Source organism: Barbus barbus (genome assembly GCF_936440315.1).
Source record: "Barbus barbus genome assembly, chromosome: 6".
NCBI lineage: Eukaryota > Metazoa > Chordata > Actinopteri > Cypriniformes > Cyprinidae > Barbus > Barbus barbus.
Window position 1 is genome coordinate 37,425,065 of NC_136734.1, and position 19,169 is coordinate 37,444,233.

Here is a 19,169-nt window from a genome sequence, read left to right on the forward strand (position 1 = left end):
CATCGTGTCATCGGTTTCGTGATAGAACTACCTTCTACGGGCAGCAAGAGCTGTCAGTAACTCATAATAGTAAACACAAAAGCGCGTTTGGAAATGTTTTAACGTCAACGATGTCGTTTTTCGTGACCAAGTGCACGGGTGTTCACCGTGCCCTTCGTTTAGGGACATATGTGAGCATAAAGCAGATGCAGCCTGTGTGTAGGGATGAAAGAAGGTAAACAAAGAATGTTAAATCCCATATATTCAGGCTAATCAGGCTAAATGTGTGTTACCGACGTTCTCTCATTTTTCTAAGGTATAACAGCACATCTGAAGAAAACAGACGAATTCCCAAGATATACACAAAAACCGGAGACAAAGGTTATTTAATTTCATACTACAGACGTGATTATTGACTAACATGTGTTGCATGTTCAATTGGAAGTGTAGGGTTTGTGTAAACATTGTTTTTGTTTTCGCTGTCTCCCCTCATTAGGTTTCTCCAGTACCTTCACAGGTGAGAGGAGACCAAAGGAGGATCTTATATTTGAGGCTTTGGGAACAACAGATGAATTATCATCAGCAATTGGGTAATGGATAGAGTTAATGTAGTGTAGTGTGTGGGGCAAATGACTAAAATCCTTGTAGTTCATTTCCAGCAAAAGAAAAAAAAAAGTCTCTGGTTGTCTCTCTCTTTCAGGTTAGCCAGAGAATTTTGCATCGACCGCAGCTATTCATTCACTGATCAGCTGGAGAAGGTACTTTTCTCTCTCTGACATTTAATAAGAAGCATGATTTTAAAGGAATAGTTCACACACACAAAAATTCAAATGTATTTACTCAACCTTAGGTCACTTGAGATGTGGATGAGTGTTTCTTCATTGGAACAGAATTGGAGAAGTTTAACATTATATCACTTTTTCATCAGCTGTTTGGACGCTCATTCTGACGGCACCCATTCACTGCAGAGCATCCATTGATGAGCAAGTGATGAAATGCTACATTTTCCCATATCTGTTCTGATAAAGAAATAAACTCATCTACATCTTTGATGGCCTGAGAGTGTGCATTTTTCAGCAAATTAGCATTTTAGGTGGATTATTAATTTTACTAAAGTGGCCCTGAAAGCATTTGAAAACTTAAATTACTCTTAAAAAGCTTAAATTTTATTGCTGTTATACAAAATCTGCAAATAAATCATTCAAGGCCTTTCCACTGAATTCCTTTTCGGAGTGAGTTTTGCAATTACTTTAAACCAGCTGGTATCAAGTAGATTTTTTTGGGATGTGCAAAGTCATTTGACCTCAGATTTGAAATGTTTTCACATAAATGGCACTTGGTTTATATTTTGCATGGCTTAAGTGTCCGTATACCTCTCTGTTCTGTACAGATCCAGTGTGTACTACAGGACGTAGGGTCAAATATTGCCACTCCCCGGTCATCAGCTAGAGACAGTCATATCAGTAAGCAGAATCACAGGACATTTCTAATGTATTTAATCGTAAAGGAAAGTAGTAAAACATAACCCTTATGATGTTTTTGTTTCAAACAGATAAGACAAAGTTCAGCTCTCAGGCTGTGATTGAGCTGGAGAGATGGATTGATTCGTTCACAGAGGAGCTGCCTCCACTCACTAACTTCATACTTCCTGTATGTTCCAGAAATATATATGATTACATTTAATCATTTAGCAGATGCTTTTATCCAAAGCGACTTACAAATGAGGACAATAGAAGCTAATTCTGATTGCATAATCTCCACAGAGTACCTGAAATATTGATATAATGTACCCGATTTGGGTTGCTACATACATGTTGCTGACAAATAATATTGCAATTAAAGTAATTACTAAAGAGAAGCCATTTAATCTCACACTCAATTTGCAGTCAGGAGGAAAAAGCAGTGCAGCTTTACATGTGGCCAGAGCAGTGTGTCGACGGGCTGAACGCTGGTCAGTCTGACATACGCAATATTTAATATCAGTTCAACTTGTTACCTCACCGCTGTGTCAGTGTCATAGGTCTTACATTATCTATTACAGTGTTGCCCCTGTTGTCCGTTCGGGTGAGACAGATCCCGAAGTTGCCAAATATCTGAACAGGTATGAACCTATTAGTCACTATATATAATTTTTAATTTGGATCTGTGAATTTTATTCAATGAGTACTTTTGAGAATTGTATTTAATTTATTGATGTAAGTTTAATCAATGAACACTGTTTGCTTTAACAGGTTGAGTGACTACTTGTTCACGGTGGCTAGATATGCTGCAATGAAAGAGGGCAATGGAGAAACCATCTACAAAAGACCTGAATAGGGGAGGAAGAAAACATCTCAGAGTCTCATCTAGAACTTGAACCATGTTGCTCTTGTTTCCAAGTATAAATGTCTAAATACAAAAACATTGGTCAGGCAGTTTGTCCCAGAGGACACTGTACTCTCTATTTTTGAAAAACTATAGAGGGAACATTTTTTAATAAATATATATATATATATATATATACATTACAAATAGCATTACGAATGTCTTTACTGTCACTTTTGATCAGTTTAATGCATCCTTAAATAAAAATTAAATTCTAAAATAAGTTTATTTCTTTAAAAAAATACAGGTAGCATTAGTGTTGTTTTCTCTGTTGAATGAATGACTTCTGTTTGCGTTATTCTCATGTAAATCACTGGATAAACCTGATCAATTGAAACATTCATGTGTAGCTTACTATAAGGAGACGGTAAGATAGTGTAGTATTACCGCTACATTCTAGTTGTTCAAGGCTGCATACAACATCGCGTTTTACACTACAGAATCAATTAATATTCCCATTTCAAAACGTACAAGTTTATACATGTTTAAAAAAATAGTTTTTATATTTAAGAGACTCCACATGGAGGGTAAAAGGGTGTTTTAACTGTGGCAATGAAATCTAGAATGATGATCATACTTTTTAACACGTTTGCACTGTTTATGCGCTATAATTTACCACAAGGCAAACAAATATGGATAAATATCCTATATATAATCTTTAAACAATAATTAGAATTTAGGGTTCAGTTAAGGGTTAGGTATCCAAATAGGTACAAAACTGTCACTCTTTCAAAAGGTACTAATATACTTGGGTACTAATATGAACTTTTACAGTATTAATATGTACCTTTAAGATGCTAATACAGCCATTTAGGGGTAAATAAGGTACAAAGATGTAAAAATAAGGTACAGCCCCAGTGAAAGCTTTGTACCTTTCTTGTATTTTTTTACAGTGTACTTTTTCCCTGTGTTTTTCAGTCAATGGCAATGCCACCTTGTTACATCTATTGTATGTGGACTGTTGCTTGAGTGAAATGAATGACAAAAAGCATCACCTGGTTTTACAATCTTCGTCTTTTGACTGCTTGGCACATTTGTAAAGGCAAATACTAATAGCTTGCTAATCTTGTGACAGAGTACACCAGTTATGGCCTTCGTCATAAGCTACTTTTGACTAGCTGAGACAAGACACGATGTGAGGCTTTGTCTTGGGGAAGGAACATGTTTCTCTGGCAAGCGTCTGGTTTGTACACAGAGTAATCCACGCGAAAACATACAAATTCTAAGCTAGGTTTTATTAGGCTATATTTCTCTTCTACCATTTCAGTCTTTTCTCTCAGTTCATACCCAAATGCGTTCCATACATTAGGGGCTCCATTCATTTCAAGTTGTCAAGGTATCGCAGCTGACTACATCAATGTCAAGTTTGACTAGCATCAGCTCTGACATCACAGTTCCAAAGCAAGGCTGTGTGAGAAAGATCACAAAAGTGACAGTAAAGGCTTCTACATTGTTACGAAAAACGTTCTAAATACTGTTCTTTTCAACCTTGGAACTCATTGATTCTGTTTTAAAAGAGATTGTGAATTACAAAATTGGCGTATTTTTTTACTCATAACTGCACTTTATATAATAAACGTAGTTTGGGGATTTAATTGGTAAAAGAGATCTAATAAACTAAAAACAACTGAAGATTCTTCTAAGTTTTTAGATTTGGATATTCAAATTTGTATGTTTGACAAGTTTACATTTTACAAAGGAAATATTACTGTACACATGAAGAACTTTACAATGCCATTGCTTTTGTAATATACTGAGTATATAACAACCTGCAGTTCATGTAGTGCAACCAAATTCAAAAGACACTTCATCATCAGGCAAAGGAATAGAGACCAGACACTTTTAAGGTTATTGCATCCCTATCAGAGAGAGAGAGAGAGCAAGAATCTGTGACATCATGTATTTCAGCTGAGTCGTTTCACCAAACAGAGCACAGTCCATAAAGACTCTTCATTCATGTGAATATTTTTGCATTTACAGCATTATGCCAAACACATTCCTCATCCACAACACCAACCAGAGCACTTGAATATCTTTCAAAGGGAACAGCATGTTAATATCAGTTCATTTAAATACAAAACTCTGCTATTGGACTCAGCCTAAGCCCTTGTGCATTAGGACAGTACATTTATAACTTAACATTAACAGCAATGCATACAAAAAAAGTTACATGAGCTTAAAGCCAGTTTTCAACATCTAAAAAAGACTCTACATCAGAAGATACTTCCATGCCTTGATTTATGGAGAGCCGGGGGAGGCTGGGCAGACAGATAATGTTCAACTATAATTTTGCATATACGGCATACAACGGGAAAGAGGGTTTGCATACAATAAATATTCTGGAATAACTACAGCTGATTACTGCTTTTTAGAGACCTGAAACCAAGGGTGAATCTCATGAAGAAATGTTCAGGACATAATTCATCTCAAAATCAAAAGGAAAGCAAAATAAGAAATTATATTTTGCATTAACAAAATGAAGCTTGATACAATGATTAAAAAAAAAAAAATTTGTTTCAAATAACATCCATGAATAAATACTACCATGATGTTTTCTTGATGGTCAATTAATAAATCCGTTAATAAATCTTAACGGACTTAAAAGTAGGCTTCACTTCCTTTTCTACAAAACATATTTTTTCAATGTATTTCCTTTAAATTTGTGTGTGGGGGGGGGTTCAACCCAGAAATTTCTAAACAAATGAACCCTAACCTTCTTTATAACAAAAGAAAAGAAAAAGAACAAATAACACAACGACATCAACAGCAGACTATGACCTTTGTGACACGGACATGGAGTCATTTGAATCATCCAGTGACATCATGCAAAGGGAGATTTTTTTTCTACTTGGAATAACATTTCATGAGATTCCACTGAGCCCACTGACCTTTCAGCGAAGTCACTGCAACACTCTCCCTTTAAGAAAAAAGTCCCTACGAGAGCTGGTTTGATAGCTAGTCGTCTTTACTGTATGGCTTAATTCCAGTAGTATAGACTGCAACGGTGAGCAAAGAGTTAGCGGGAGATGACAGGGAGAGCGGTTTGTCATGTGATGACTGGTTACTTCTAAGATGGAGTAAAATTCTTTTTAGTGGTTAGCCTTCATCAATTAAAAAGTCCAAGACAAGGAATTGATCTTAATGAATAGATGAGTTTGACAAGAAGACAGCATATTAGGACTGAAAAGCACGAGCAGAATAAAGAGTATAATATCATGAGCAATAAGAAATGTCACCATGACATTAGGCCGATTCTGGAAAGGGCTCTGTAGTGTATGTGAAGAGAAAGCAGGAAAGGAGAGGTGTATCTCTGCAGGGACATCTCTTGTCTGACATAATGCTGGCTCTGACATGCTGTAGTCGATCAACAGTGCTGGGTTTCCTCTTAAAGCTCGATCCTCAAGTCCAGCAGAAGTTTAGCACGCTTGAAAGCATTTTCCGAGCAAACAGGCAAAAGCCTCCTTTGTGTCTTGAGTTGCATGGCTTGCAGTGCGTTAGTATTGCTTTCCTGTTCCCTTCCTGGGGAGTGAGCCACGGAGACCTGAGAGACAACGCTGAACTGTTTCTGCAGATCTGTACATCCACCACTGTATCTTCTGTAACTTTAAGAAGAGGTTTAAGAGTGTTTGTCAACGAATGGACGCTGTGCTCAGAAGCCCGATTTAGTTATTCTGGATGAACAAATGAAGTTGATGAATCCAGAAGGATCCTGACTTGACAACATTAAATTGAGCTGGTTTAAAACTGATTGTATAAGGCGTTTGAGGCTCTTTTGGCTTCAAATGCTGAGAATGAAGAACATGACACTAAATATGAATCTTTAAGTGGTTCAAAAACAATTCTGTAGGTAATGTTCAAGACTTTTTAATATACTTCTATGGTTGATCTTCTCCAAGTCTCTAAGTCTGACTGGACACATTTAGCTCAGTTCCACGATTTTAAAAAGTTAGTACGTTTCTTCATTCACTTGCCAATTGGTAGACAAGACAGAGTACAAACTGATGAAAAAAATTCTCCTTGAGCAACTCAAGTTTAAGGGCCTTAGCTGAAGGCCAAAATGTCAACGAAGAAAGATTGTAATCATTAGGTCTCCTACTTCAACCTTTGTGAGGCCACTTTAGCTCAGCCACTGCCAGTTTTTGCATTTTTGTAGATGTATGAGTTTGTATGGGTGGAATAAACCAGCACACAAATATGTTTGGTGGGTTATGAAAGCTCAAAACCAGTGTTCATGCTGATCGCGTAGCGGAGTTTGTCTCTGAGGATGCTCTTCTTGCTGTAGTTGGGCAGCTTGAGCAGGTTGAAACAAGTGGAGGATGTAGGGAGGCGACCACCTGGCTCCTTCTTACGAATGGTAAAAAAGCCGCGCAGAACGCTACCTAAAGTGTCGCCTGTGTCCTGCGTATGCAATCAAACACAAAGAAGCATGATGAAGAAGCTACACAATCTTTGCAGAACAATGTATGGAATAAGAAGATGGGGTGACGTCTAACCTGATCATCTGACACTTCCACGCAACGGATGGAGAAAGGGGGTTTGAGGTAGGCAAATCCAAGCAGAGGAGGTCTTGAGCAGCTGGTGACAAACTGAGGAGTAATACAGCCACATTACAGATTGCAATAAACCTTTAAATAACCCAAATAAAACCTTCAAGATGTGTTAAGTATTACCTTCAAGAACATGGCTCTCTCCTCAGGGGAAAAGTCACTGGAGAGAATGTCCCACAGCCAAAGAATGACTCTGTGGCTGCTATGGAAACCTCCATAGTACACAGTGTGCTTCCTGGGAGAGACAGAAAATCACATGCATCATCTTGAGTAACCTTTTTAAGACTGTTCTTCACAGCATGTGATTATTAGTGCTACATGTGGACATCATTACAATTTGAGTGCTGACTGTGGGAAAGATCTGCACAGTGGTTATAATCGTGGTGAAATGTGTTAAACTTTGTGCTTGTATGGGCTAGCAGAAGCATTATAAGATATTTGAACAAATCCGTGAGAAATTATAGATGATTTAAAAAATTAAATTTAAAAGCCAGGGACCAAAAATAATACAATTTTATTTCAGAATAGGGGTGTTGCAATATACCAGTACTGATGATAACCATGATATTTACAGAAATTAAACATAGATCATTACGTTAATCATTATTATTATGTTAACACTATTCATATAACCATAAAGTAAATAACTGAGCACCTATAACTATCCAGCTGACACACTAACATAGTAAGTGGCAGTATAGCACATTCAAAGGTGCCGTTTTTGCATTTAAAAATATGAGATGAACATGATGTGTCTGTACATCTGACTAGTGTATTTCGAACATCTACATAAAGAAGCAATGAAAAAGCAGCGCCATGGAATGCAAAAGTGAAATCTGTGTGAATGGCCCTAACTCTAGTTGCCATCCATCAAAAAACTGAAAAAAGAAGATGACAATGCAGTGTATAGCTACTACTGCCGCACAAAATCATGTCTGGGATGACAGAAAAAATTAAGGCATTCTACACACAGCTAAAAAAAAAAAAGCTAGCTCATCAGTGTGGATGCTTTTTTGGATTCTGTAAAAAAAAAAAAAATCCATTGATGAATAATTTTTGTTCACTGAAGGTGTGATGCATTCAAGATGCTTCCAGCCTTGTTGACTATATAGAGAGGAATGTAGGTTTGATGCACTGCATCATTCTTTGTTTTTATTGCAAACCAACAAACTGACGTGCAAAACTCTTCTAAGCCATTGTTAAGATGTGCAGACTCACTTGAGATCATCCAGGTCTATCTCAGCGTTGTCTCCAGAGACGAGCCTCTGAACCTCAGGGGTGGAGAACATGTGCAGCCACTCTGGGTTGATGATGCTGCGGAAGCCCCTGATGAATGCAGCCGTCTGCTCCTTGATCTGGGTGTGCATGCGGAAGTGGGCCATCAGGTGGATGTAGCTGATCCTGGAGGATGGTTAGCAAAAAAATAAACATTGTATCGACTTTTTTGTTAATGACAAAACATGAACTGAAAAAGAGTCTTCTATTGTGTCCTATTCTAAGCTTGCTGATATAAGAGAATCCAATTGTGAGAGAATAAATAGATAAGTTAAGTATTTGTCTGTAGTTGCAAATCCCTAATTGCTTTTTGAACCGCTCTGCTTCCAATACTAATTAGTTTTTTCATCGGGTCGTTTCTTCTTATTGTAATGGATGTGAACAGAAGGCAGCACTGCCACGAAAATTATATTTACACTTGACCGAAGAGACAAAATGAACTCACTTGTTTTCATTAGTGACAGGCATGGTCTTTCCACCAGGAATTAGCTCATGACAGACTAACTGTGAAGAGACAACGAAAGGAAATGAGTGCGCATATGAGAGAATGAGGAAAGCTGATAGTGTCAAAAGAACCAACAAAATTGATTCAGCATTTCAGCTGAAACAAAAGTTGCTTACCTGCCCCATCGCCTCTTCATCATAAGACAAAGTCAGACCCAGATCACTGACGTCCCCATCATAACGCTGAAAAATCAAATCAATAAGTGGTCATGGATATCAGTACAAGATCAAAACAAATACAAACTGAAGAAAACTGCCTGGTTTTTTAAATTCATTAATTAGTTATATAACAAACATACATTTAAGATTAAAGAAGGGTATAGGTTGCCTCTAATGCTACATTGTCAGATTTGGTGACTGCTGTTTGTGTGCAGCTGTTGGTATCGGACCAAAATGCTTTTTAGGGTATGAAACAACAGGATTTAACATCACTAGAGTAAAAATTTAAAGCCATTTTGTATAAAAAAAATCTTTGAGAGCAGTAACTTGTAATACTGCCTTGTCGGATTTGGTTACTAAGCTGTATATCTGCAACTGTTCATGCCAGACCAAAATGCTTTTAGTGGTATGAAACAGAGAAGGTCAGACAACACCAGAGTAAATCTTGATAACATTAAAGGTATTGTGTGTGAAATAAATTGGATTAACCGATTTAGGTAACAGATTTTTGGTAATGTCAAATGCTTCTTTGTCAGATTTGTCGAACCTGCCGTTTGTATGCAGCTTTTTGCATTAGACCAAAATGTGTTTTAAAACGAAAGAGACTAGGCATCACCAAAGTGAATTTAAAAAACATTAAACCAGTAACAGATTTCAGTAACTCCTAATGCTATGTTGGCATATTTGGTAACCCTGGTGTTTATCTGCAGCTGAACATTACGCTTTTTAGGAAATAAAAATGTTTAGACATCACTAGAGTGAATTTATTAAAGCTGTTCTGTGTGAAATAGATGAGGGTAACAGATTTCATTAACATTTAATGTTGCCCTGTAGGATTTGAAGACACTGCTGTCTGTGTGCAGCTGTTCACAACAGACCAAAACATGTTTGGGGTATGAAACAGAGGAGATTAGAAATCACCAAAGAGAATTTGGGTATAACATAATAGTTCAGATCTTTCCAAACTCTGTACGAATGTTGTAGTAGTCACACTGGCACTGACCTTAATGGAGGTGAGGTTTTTGTAAAACTCTGAGTCAAGAGAGGGCAGCTCATCTATGGAGCTGTAGAAGGTGCTGTGATGGTGACCCAAAACCTGACTGAGAAAAAAAGAGGCAAATGGCACGTCCACTACTATGCCTTCATACATGGCCTTTCCAAGCATCTTCCCAACAAATTCATACAGCTGAAGGTGGTTCTCGTGGATGCTGGAGGTTGGGGAGGGATATAATCTCTCATTCCCACTGGTGGTCTGAAAGAGATAGATTGCTGATTTTTAGTGACAAAGTAAGGTAGGTGTTATGATTGTCTGCAGCTTTTAGCCTTTAGAGAGCAGTGTATACCTTAAACAGATTGAGCGCTGGGTTGAAAACCTTCTTGATGATTTCTTCTAAGAACTCTTTAAACACACCGTCCTGGTCAATTCCAGCCTCATCCATGCCTAAATCATTCACAAACTTCACTCGGATCACTCCTTTAATGGAGTTGACAGGCAGACGCCGCAGTTGATCATAACCATCCTATGGAGATAAGGGAAAAAGAGAGAGATCATTATTATTTTTCTTAGTTTTCATTTATGCATTTGCAAGACGCTTTTTTTGAAAACGATTTACATTGCATTCAACGTATACTTTTTATTAGTTTGCTAAAAGACGTAATACAAATTATGTTCATTGTGTATCAGTATTTGAGAATGACGAAACAGCCATTACCTCCAACATGCGTGAGCGGCGAATGGTTATATGAGTCACATGGGGAGAGGCGGAGCTTGTTTCCACCAATCCTAGAGTCTCCTTCTCTTTTGTCACAATGTTACGGAACAACAGCACCCTCTGTTACAAAAGCAAATCCGTACATTTTGACATTTTGAAAGCTAAAATGACGATGATTTTGATCTAACTTGAAATCTTTATGAAAGGAAGACTGAATCTTTGTATGATCCTTTCATTCATGACCTGTTATGACCCATGAGCATTAATAATCTTCCGTTTTGAGTCTGATTCTCACATTTTTGTGTGGGATGACATGAGGAATGTACTGAAGTAGCAGCTGTGCTCTTTTTTTGCCTTTCTCCAGCTCTTGAAACAACAGGCTGGGCTTCAGGTCCCTGTGTTACACATACAGAGAAAAGAAAACAAATGAGACCTATTTTGTAAACCGGGGCAATTAACTTTCCCCTATATCAAGTCAACTCAAGTCACCTTTATTTATATAGTGCTTTTAACAATACAGATTGTGTCAAAGCACTTAACAGTATCAAATTGGAGGATGGAGTGTCAGTAATGTATAATAATAAGATTAAACACTCAATTTTCAGTTAAAGGCATTTCATTATTGAATTCAGAGATGTCATTGTCTAGCTCAGTTTAGTTTAAATAGTATCTGTGCAATCAAATTGACGATAATCGCTAGAAATTAAGTGTCCCGAACTGAGCAAGCCAGAGGAGACCGCGGCAAGGAACCAAAACTCCCTCTGTGACAGAATGGAGAAAAAAAACCTTGGGAGAAACCAGGCTCAGTCGGGGGGCCAGTTCTCCTCTGGCCAGGATATTATTGTTTATTTATTGTAATAATTAAAATTTTAAATATATAAATGTATTATATTTTTATTTTTATATTGTTGCAATTTCTAACAATAAAAGTATTATATAGTTAGGTATTTTATTATATTTTTAGTTATTTTGTTTTATTTATAAACATAATATTTATTCCCTATATGAGAATAATGATCAGTAATTTGTTTTTGAATGAACCCAGCTCCAACTATAAAGTAAAACAAGAAAATAATTTGACTCAAATATACACAGCATGTGAGGCTGACACACTTGCGGAGCCAGTGATCTTCAGGTGTGAATCTCCTGCGACAGTCCCGCTCATAGAGAACCATCAGCCAGCCGTGAACACTGTGGAATAAGTCCAGCTTCTCTCCTTTAGCATTCTCTGAAACAAATGAATGACCACAAAGAAAGCACATTGTCACTGCCTCCAGCAGAGGGTTCAAAACAACTGTGATTTGTCTAAATTAAGCTTTTTACAGTCTCTGCACTGGCTACCTATTAAGTTCCGTATCAGTTACAAAATATTATTACTTGCCTATAAGGCCCTAAATGGTTTAGCTCCTGCGTACCTAACTCGTCTTCTACCACGCTACAATCCAATCCGCTCCCTAAGGTCGCAAAACTCTGGACTTTTGGTAGTACCTAGGATAGCGAAGTCCACTAAAGGAGGTAGAGCTTTTTCACATTTGGCTCCCAAACTCTGGAATAGCCTTCCTGATAACGTTCGGGGTTCAGACACACTCTCTATGTTTAAATCTAGATTAAAGACTCATCTCTTTAGCCAAGCATTCACATAATGCATCTTATAATCTTGTACTGCAGTTATATCTGATCAAATGTACATTATTATTATTCTTGAACAAATCATTTTTGCTTAGATGGAACAGCAGCGTCTCTATTTGTTTCTCTGTTTCTGCCACGGGGTAACTAGGAATTACTGGTCTGGATCCAACCCTTAAATGATCTGAGATGACCAAACACCTGAGAAGAGATGATGCCAACCCACAGACAACATACAGAATTACCAAATTTTGCCATAAGTTAAATATATTAAGTTTCTACAATATATAAATATATTGTGGAAACTTAATTTCCTGTAAAGCTGCTTTGCACCGATTTGTATCGTAAAAAGCGCTATACAAATAAACTTGAATTGAATTTGCAACAAGAAAACAAGGCTGGAGAAAAGAATGCATACACATACGTAAAAAAAAAAAAAAAAAGTCCCTTGTTGCAGAAACAAACACAAGGGCTAAATAATACCTGCTCACCTAAAATACCATCCCAGATCATCTTGTAAATGAATGTGTTGAGAAACGAGGAGATGGTAACAAGCTCTTCCATTTTAAAAGAAATCTGTTCCTCATACACCTCTATGTCATCCAGAATCCTGTAATTAAATTCATTTTCAAATCAACTTTTTCACTCACAATGTTGTGCTGATAGATTACAAATTAATCTATCAGCACAACATTGTGAGTGAAAAAGTAATACATAAATAAACATATAAATATATAATTCAAATAAATGCAAAACTGTCATCAGTGGACTATACTGCACTTACGTGATGAGATGTCTAGAGCAGTCACAGAAGAGCATCAGCATGGCCAGAAGCTGTTTGGACTCCTCCGTGTCATTATTGAGACACTCCAGGAAGAGTCGGAGTCCCCCCTGAGGGCCAAGCTCACAGATGAATGCCCACAGCTTAGGCAGCAGCTCATCCAGATATGTCAGTCCTGGAACCAGAGTTTAATTTGAAACATAAAATCAAGATCAACAAGAATATTAAACAAATTTATGACATATGACAATATTTCAAAGACCTGTTTCACTGGACACTACTCTACAGTGGTTTTGGGCCTACCCTACAAACAACTAATATTCTGCAAAAACATCTGACACAAGTATAAACCTTTTTTCCAGGATGAGGATAAAACATTATGAAGTGTTTGCTTGTGTGAATGTGCATTCATAGGTGTGTAAACAGCATAGACATCATCAATGGTTTCATATGAAAAGCATGTACCTGTGAGAATCTGCAGGCGGATCTGCGTGAGTGTGGTGAGGGCCGTCTGATACAGCACACAAATACTGCACACCTTCTGGACCTCAGCCGAGTCCACACGCTTCCCTCCGACCGGTTTCAGGATGTTCCGCACAGATGCAGACTTCTGGAACGCTCGCTTGAACAGATCTATACGTGTGGACAGTTTAACAAGAGTTCCTCAGTGAAAACAGGATGAAGAGAGAGCTTATGACTTGCAACACAGTACTGTTTTACAGCTGTTTACTTTGTATCCTTGGTTTAACCAGGGAAAGAGCACTTAAAACCGACTCAGAGACAGCAGTGTGGCATTCTTTAGACCAACCTTTTTGACTCCAAGGCACCCAATTTAAAGGCCCCTCAAGATATTTCTAATACTACTGTTATTGTTTACAGAAACCAGGATAACCAATATATTAAAATATTTAAATAAAATAATTAGAAGTAATTAGAATAATTAATTTCCATAAATCACAATAACTTAAAGTGATGCATTGCGGTCACATAAATAGCATTAAAACATTATTAAAATGATATTTTCTCATATTAACAAAATCTTATATTGTTAAAACAACATTTTTCTTGTAATAACAAAATATTATGTCTGAAAAATGATATATTTTTCCCGTTATAGAAGATATTATATATCGTTGTTAAAACTACATAACATTTGATCTCGTGGCAGAAATGCATCACCGTAATAACTGAATGTCTAGTTTGTGATTACAGGGTTTTTAAAATATTTTTTATTTCCAAACAGCAATTTCCACCCAACAAAAACATTATAGGAGCTTGACAGAATTTACATAAATTTTTCAAATAAAATTAAATAATATTAGTTGTTGTTGTTTTTTTTTACCATTTTTCATTGAATGAATTAAAATATGATGAAATAGGATTGACTTTAAGCTGTTTTAGCTTTAGTTTTAAACCTTGTATTCTCTTATTTCAAATCATGTTAAGCCATCTTGTGACCCTTTGGAAGTGTGCAGAGGCCCCCTAGTTGGTCCTGGCCCATGTGATTGAGCACCTCTGCTTGAGGCAACTGATAGTTAAGTATTAGTTTAAAAAGTGGTCATAAATTGGGAATCATTTTGTTTGTTTTTTTTTTTACAAATGGGCTTCTGATAACCATTAGAGACAGAGTCTATGTTAGAGACAGAGTCTATCTACCAAATAACATTTGTTCTATGCATCCTGTAACAATAGAAATGTTTAGGAACTAGTTTAAAAATAGGTGTTTCTCACTTTTGACAGGCAGATTATTCTGTAATGAGCTTGGCGGAGGAGGGGGAGGTGGAGTGGGATCTTGAGTTTCAAGCTTTTTGCTGAGAACATCACAGAAGAGAGTGCAGATCACTGGAACTCCCCACAGACACTGTAACTGCTTTGTTACCAACGGCATAGACTCATTAAGCCTGAAGAGGCAGAAAAAAGAAAACAAGGGAGTGAAAGAGAAAGAATGCTTAATAGGATGACACAACAGAGAAATCCAGAAAGTATAATCAATTGCTGTATTTTGTCAACATAACATTGACATACCCATAGTCAACAGTCTGGGAGAACCAGCCCAACACTGGGTGCCAGTGTGTGAGATTGGATTTCTTCTGAGACACGTATCTCTGACAGTATGACAACATATCTGTCAGATCCCTGACAAAGTGACCTGCTTCCTGCTCTAGAACTTTTACATTAAAGTATCCCAGCTGAATGAGGTTACCTGGAAACAAAACATATAGAGACGATGAGATAAATGATGGAGAAATTATAAACTAAGAATGAAAATGGCCCAGCAGTGTAATTGCATCCTAAGAACTGATTCCGTTCACCAGTCCACCATTGTTCTGCGAATCGAATACACACTCCATGAAGTGTGTGTTTAAAACACACATGCTTACCCAGTAAGCACAGAGAGTGGCTTCCCTCCAGACAAACACAGATATCCAAGCACTGCTCCTCTCGACTTAAAAACAAGACAAACTTGCGAAAAAGGTCATGGGTTTGGATGGTGACTATACACTGCAAAGAGCACAAATTCAGACAGGTGAAATCATATTCTCGCAATTTTTGTTTTGACTTTGTAAGATGTGAGTGCAAATGAGGTGTAATTGTCTATCTGCATGTGTTTATTTCTTACATCTGGAGTGAGCGTGTTGAGGTGCGAGATGAATGCGGGAACAGACATGATGTGGAGAAGGAAAGACCTCAGCAGGTTGTCTGAGAAATGTGCAGCGATAACAGGCCTGAAACACACCGGAATCAAAAGCTCATCACATTACCGGTCACTTCACAGAAATAGAGCTACTGATGTAATCAGACTGTGAGATGTCTCAGAGAGCAAAGCCAGTTCTCATGGCAACCGACCTGAGTGACAGCGTAAAAATGGCCGTGAGGGTTCCTTTGGAAAGGGAAGGTCTGGATCTTGCCAATCCATTTGTAAGTAGAATCTGTAAACAGCAAAAATAGTAAGAAGCAACTTATCCCAACATTTACTACTATTTTACTAACAGTTTATAAATCACACTAAAGCATCATTTATTTTATGCTATTCACATCAAATAAAAAAAGAGAAGTTACAGTGTTAACAACATACTAAAATGTATTCAAACGATATACTACCAGCCTGTGACAAGATTCTGATTGGATGAGCAGTACCTGAAGAACAGAGTAGAAGCCCTTCTGATTGAGATGTCCCATAATGTTCTCACAAATTCTGTTTAAAGCAGGCTTGAGGGCCTCTCCTTAAGAAAATAGAGAGGAGCGTTAGGCAGGATTCTAAGTATTTTAGCCTGTAAATCATCTCACCAGCTCTGATCACACGTGATACGAACCCTTCCCTCGGATGATTTTCCATGTCGATGTGTCAGTGAAGGTTATCAGCATTGTCAGATACAGCGTCACCATTTTATTATCTTGCAGTATGTCAGGCTGCAGAGAAACGGAAAGCAGGAAATAAGCATTCTTCAAGAAGCACTTCCTGATCTGTATGTACAGATAACTGAAAAACTCACACAGAGTAATTTATAGATATTCAACAAACAGATCAGATGTGTATTAACTACGATTATCACAAGGAAGTACCTTCAGTTTTTTCAGAAATTCGCAAGAGACCCAGAGCACATCTTTGATCTGTTTCAGCCAGGGAATGGTGAGATCTTTTGAAAGGGCCAGGGATACATACCATACCTAAAAAAATAACAGCTTGTCACAACAATGCAAAATTGCTGAACTATTATAATGTATGATATGATAAAGTATGTTTCAGTCATCGCTTGGTTAAAAACGTACTTTAGGTTCATTCTCCACATCCATGCTACTTAGTATGATTCTACACAGCTTCTCAAACCTCTGTGTAAGCAAAAAAAAAAAAAAAAAAAAGCCATCAATAATAAGTAACTAATCAAATCCTCTTCCTATAAAAATCTTAACATTATGTGATGCTCACCAACTTATCCTCCTTGCTCAGTATAAATAATACTTTTCTAGCAATTTTGAAGATGGACAATGCATTTCTTTTTGTTGAACCTGCATCGCTGACTGCAATGAAGTCATCGACCTCTTTCCTGAAATAGAAAATGTGAAAAAGTGATAATTCTGTGTCAGGGTACATCACTATGCTGACAATATATTTTCAAACAGCAACTACTGTGAATGCCATACAATTAAAAGTAAAACTGAAATAAAAAACATTTAGAAATATTAAAAAAAAGAAAAGCACTTGATTAAAAATTTATCTAAAGTTCCATCCATCCATCCATCTTCTTCCGCTTATCCGGGGCCGGGTCGCGGGGGCAGCAGTCTAAGCAGAGATGCCCAGACTTCCCTCTCCCTAGACACTTCCTCCAGCTCTTCCGGGGGGACACCGAGGCGTTCCCAGGCCAGCCGGGAGGCATAGTCTCTCCAGCGTGTCCTAGGTCTTCCCCGGGGTCTCCTCCCAGTGGGACGCGCCCGGAACACCTTCCCGGGAAGGCGTCCAGGAGGCATCCGGAACAGATGCCCGAGCCACCTCAGCTGACCCCTCTCAATGTGAAGGAGCAGCGGCTCTACTCTGAGCTCCTCCCGAGTGACCGAGCTTCTCACCCTATCTCTAAGGGATCGCCCAGCCACCCTGCGGAGAAAGCTCATTTCAGCCACCTGTATCCGGGATCTTGTCCTTTCGGTCATGACCCAAAGCTCATGACCATAGGTGAGAGTAGGAACGTAGATTGACCGGTAAATCGAGAGCTTCGCCTTGCGGCTCAGCTCTTTCTTCACCACGACAGACCGGTACATCGACCGCATTACTGCAGAAGATGCACCGATCCGTCTGTCAATCTCCTGTTCCATCCTTCCCTCACTCGTGAACAAAACCCCAAGATACTTAAACTATCCTGCCTCAAGTGGAGGAGTTTAAGTATATCTAAAGTTAAAATTAAATATTAATAAAATTAGGGTTAGGGTTATATAGTATACCAATATTACTAAAATATTTTTTTTTAAATAGGGTTATTATTATTCATGATGTCAATGTGAAAACAACAAAGTATTTTAACACAATTAGCACTTAATAATTTCCTGTGTTGTTTTAATCCTAATTTTTACTTTCTTATCTCTAGCCAACAAAATCAGCAAAGACCTTCGGTTTGGAATAATTTTAACTATTGCAAAGAACGGTTCATTTCAGCCCAAACCTTATTTCTCTTTGCAGTCTGCAACGGCAGAGAAATCTTCTGACCAGAGCCTGGATTTGTGTGGCAGCTTTCTCCTTCTCTTTATAACCTTTCCTTTCCTCCCGTGCTATCCTGGCTTTATCCAGGAACTGGGATTTGGAGATTTGGGTAGCGGTGAACATGTTTTCACTCCAAACTGTGGGTTAAACATTATAAAAAGTGTAAAAATCACACCTGAGAACAAACCCAAAGTAGATGCTATGTACGCAAGTGCAAACAAATTGGATTCAACATTATTTTCAAAGATAATTAAGAAAATTAATGTCTCTCAAATACAATTTCAAATCTCACATAAACACACAAATTACCTTGCTCTAATGTAGTGACTGGTAATTATTCTGCTTCCACAGGTCACATGAATACTATCACATATTCACACTTGTTGTTCTGGACATCCATTGGACTCTACACAACAGAAGAGTAATTTTCTTTGAGACATGTAAGAAAATCAATCGCACAAATGATCCATTGATTTAAGCACATGAGTCAAACCTTCATTAAAATGACTCTGGAAATGATAAGTTAGAAATAAAAGACAGCTTTAGACACATCAACAGATCACATAGCAGAAAATCAGACCAAAACAAGGCAGAGCCTTTATATCATCAACACTTTGATTACACCACAGGATGAGCACTCCACGGAAACAAAATTAGCATTTAACATCTGGTTTAAATTTGTAGAACACTTACACCAAAATAAAAACAGTGCTCTGTGAATTAATTGTACCTTCAGAGACAATAACATTCACACTAACGTTAGCTATCCTGCTAGCAAATACTAACACAGAGCTGGCAACGCTTGGGAAATGTTGTCACTTGATAAATGTGTTTCAAATGAAAAGTAAAGAAAGTCTTTAGGGTTTTCTCGAAGGTTTCATTTACCTGAGCGTTTGAGAATAATAAGAAAACTGATGTAAACAAAAGAGCGACCCAGACGCCGCAGCTCTAATCCATGACCGGTGTAACCTCCTAATCCTTCCGGAGGAACATCTTCGTTCCGCATTCACACAAAAATATGGCTCGTACTT

The 19,169-nt window shown here is 37.7% G+C and overlaps 2 protein-coding genes across 2 annotated transcripts; one reads left to right on the forward strand and one right to left on the reverse strand.

Annotated features, from left to right (window-relative positions):
- The first annotated feature begins 7 nt into the window (after window positions 1-7).
- LOC306871807 (corrinoid adenosyltransferase MMAB-like) lies at window positions 8-3,943 on the forward strand. The gene is made up of 10 exons (XM_079419978.1): window positions 8-214; window positions 296-360; window positions 476-569; window positions 680-737; window positions 1,370-1,442; window positions 1,532-1,629; window positions 1,866-1,930; window positions 2,021-2,080; window positions 2,211-3,483; window positions 3,785-3,943. Exons 1-9 carry the CDS (start codon window positions 111-113, stop codon window positions 2,293-2,295), a joined length of 702 nt encoding a protein of 233 aa, XP_079276104.1. The 5' UTR covers window positions 8-110; the 3' UTR covers window positions 2,296-3,483; window positions 3,785-3,943.
- Window positions 3,944-4,187: 244 nt separating this feature from the next.
- On the reverse strand, window positions 4,188-19,127 carry LOC306870954 (ubiquitin-protein ligase E3B-like). The gene is made up of 27 exons (XM_079418562.1): window positions 19,024-19,127; window positions 18,448-18,544; window positions 18,101-18,275; window positions 16,876-16,993; window positions 16,719-16,778; window positions 16,512-16,616; window positions 16,262-16,358; window positions 16,086-16,171; window positions 15,795-15,877; window positions 15,568-15,673; window positions 15,329-15,449; window positions 14,973-15,150; window positions 14,679-14,848; window positions 13,413-13,580; window positions 12,951-13,122; window positions 12,658-12,776; window positions 11,654-11,768; window positions 10,836-10,935; window positions 10,541-10,660; window positions 10,172-10,348; window positions 9,832-10,080; window positions 8,787-8,852; window positions 8,611-8,669; window positions 8,109-8,291; window positions 7,014-7,125; window positions 6,837-6,929; window positions 4,188-6,741 (listed from the first exon to the last, which is right to left on the reverse strand). The coding sequence occupies exons 3-27, from the start codon at window positions 18,259-18,261 to the stop codon at window positions 6,550-6,552; spliced, it is 3,210 nt and encodes a 1,069-aa protein (XP_079274688.1). The 5' UTR covers window positions 18,262-18,275; window positions 18,448-18,544; window positions 19,024-19,127; the 3' UTR covers window positions 4,188-6,549.
- Between the last annotated feature and the right edge of the window lie 42 nt (window positions 19,128-19,169).

Coding starts and splice junctions, on each gene's coding strand:
- LOC306870954 (XM_079418562.1), bottom strand. CDS start 18,261: ATGTTCACCGCTACCCAAATCTCCAAATCCCAGTTCCTGGATAAAGCC. Junction 16,359..16,511: donor AATTTCTGAAAAAACTGAAG/GTACTTCCTTGT, acceptor GTTTCTCTGCAG/CCTGACATACTGCAAGATAA. Junction 7,126..8,108: donor ATAGACCTGGATGATCTCAA/GTGAGTCTGCAC, acceptor TGTCTCTCCCAG/GAAGCACACTGTGTACTATG.
- LOC306871807 (XM_079419978.1), top strand. CDS start 111: ATGTCGTTTTTCGTGACCAAGTGCACGGGTGTTCACCGTGCCCTTCGT. Junction 215..295: donor GTGTGTAGGGATGAAAGAAG/GTAAACAAAGAA, acceptor CATTTTTCTAAG/GTATAACAGCACATCTGAAG. Junction 2,081..2,210: donor GTTGCCAAATATCTGAACAG/GTATGAACCTAT, acceptor TTGCTTTAACAG/GTTGAGTGACTACTTGTTCA.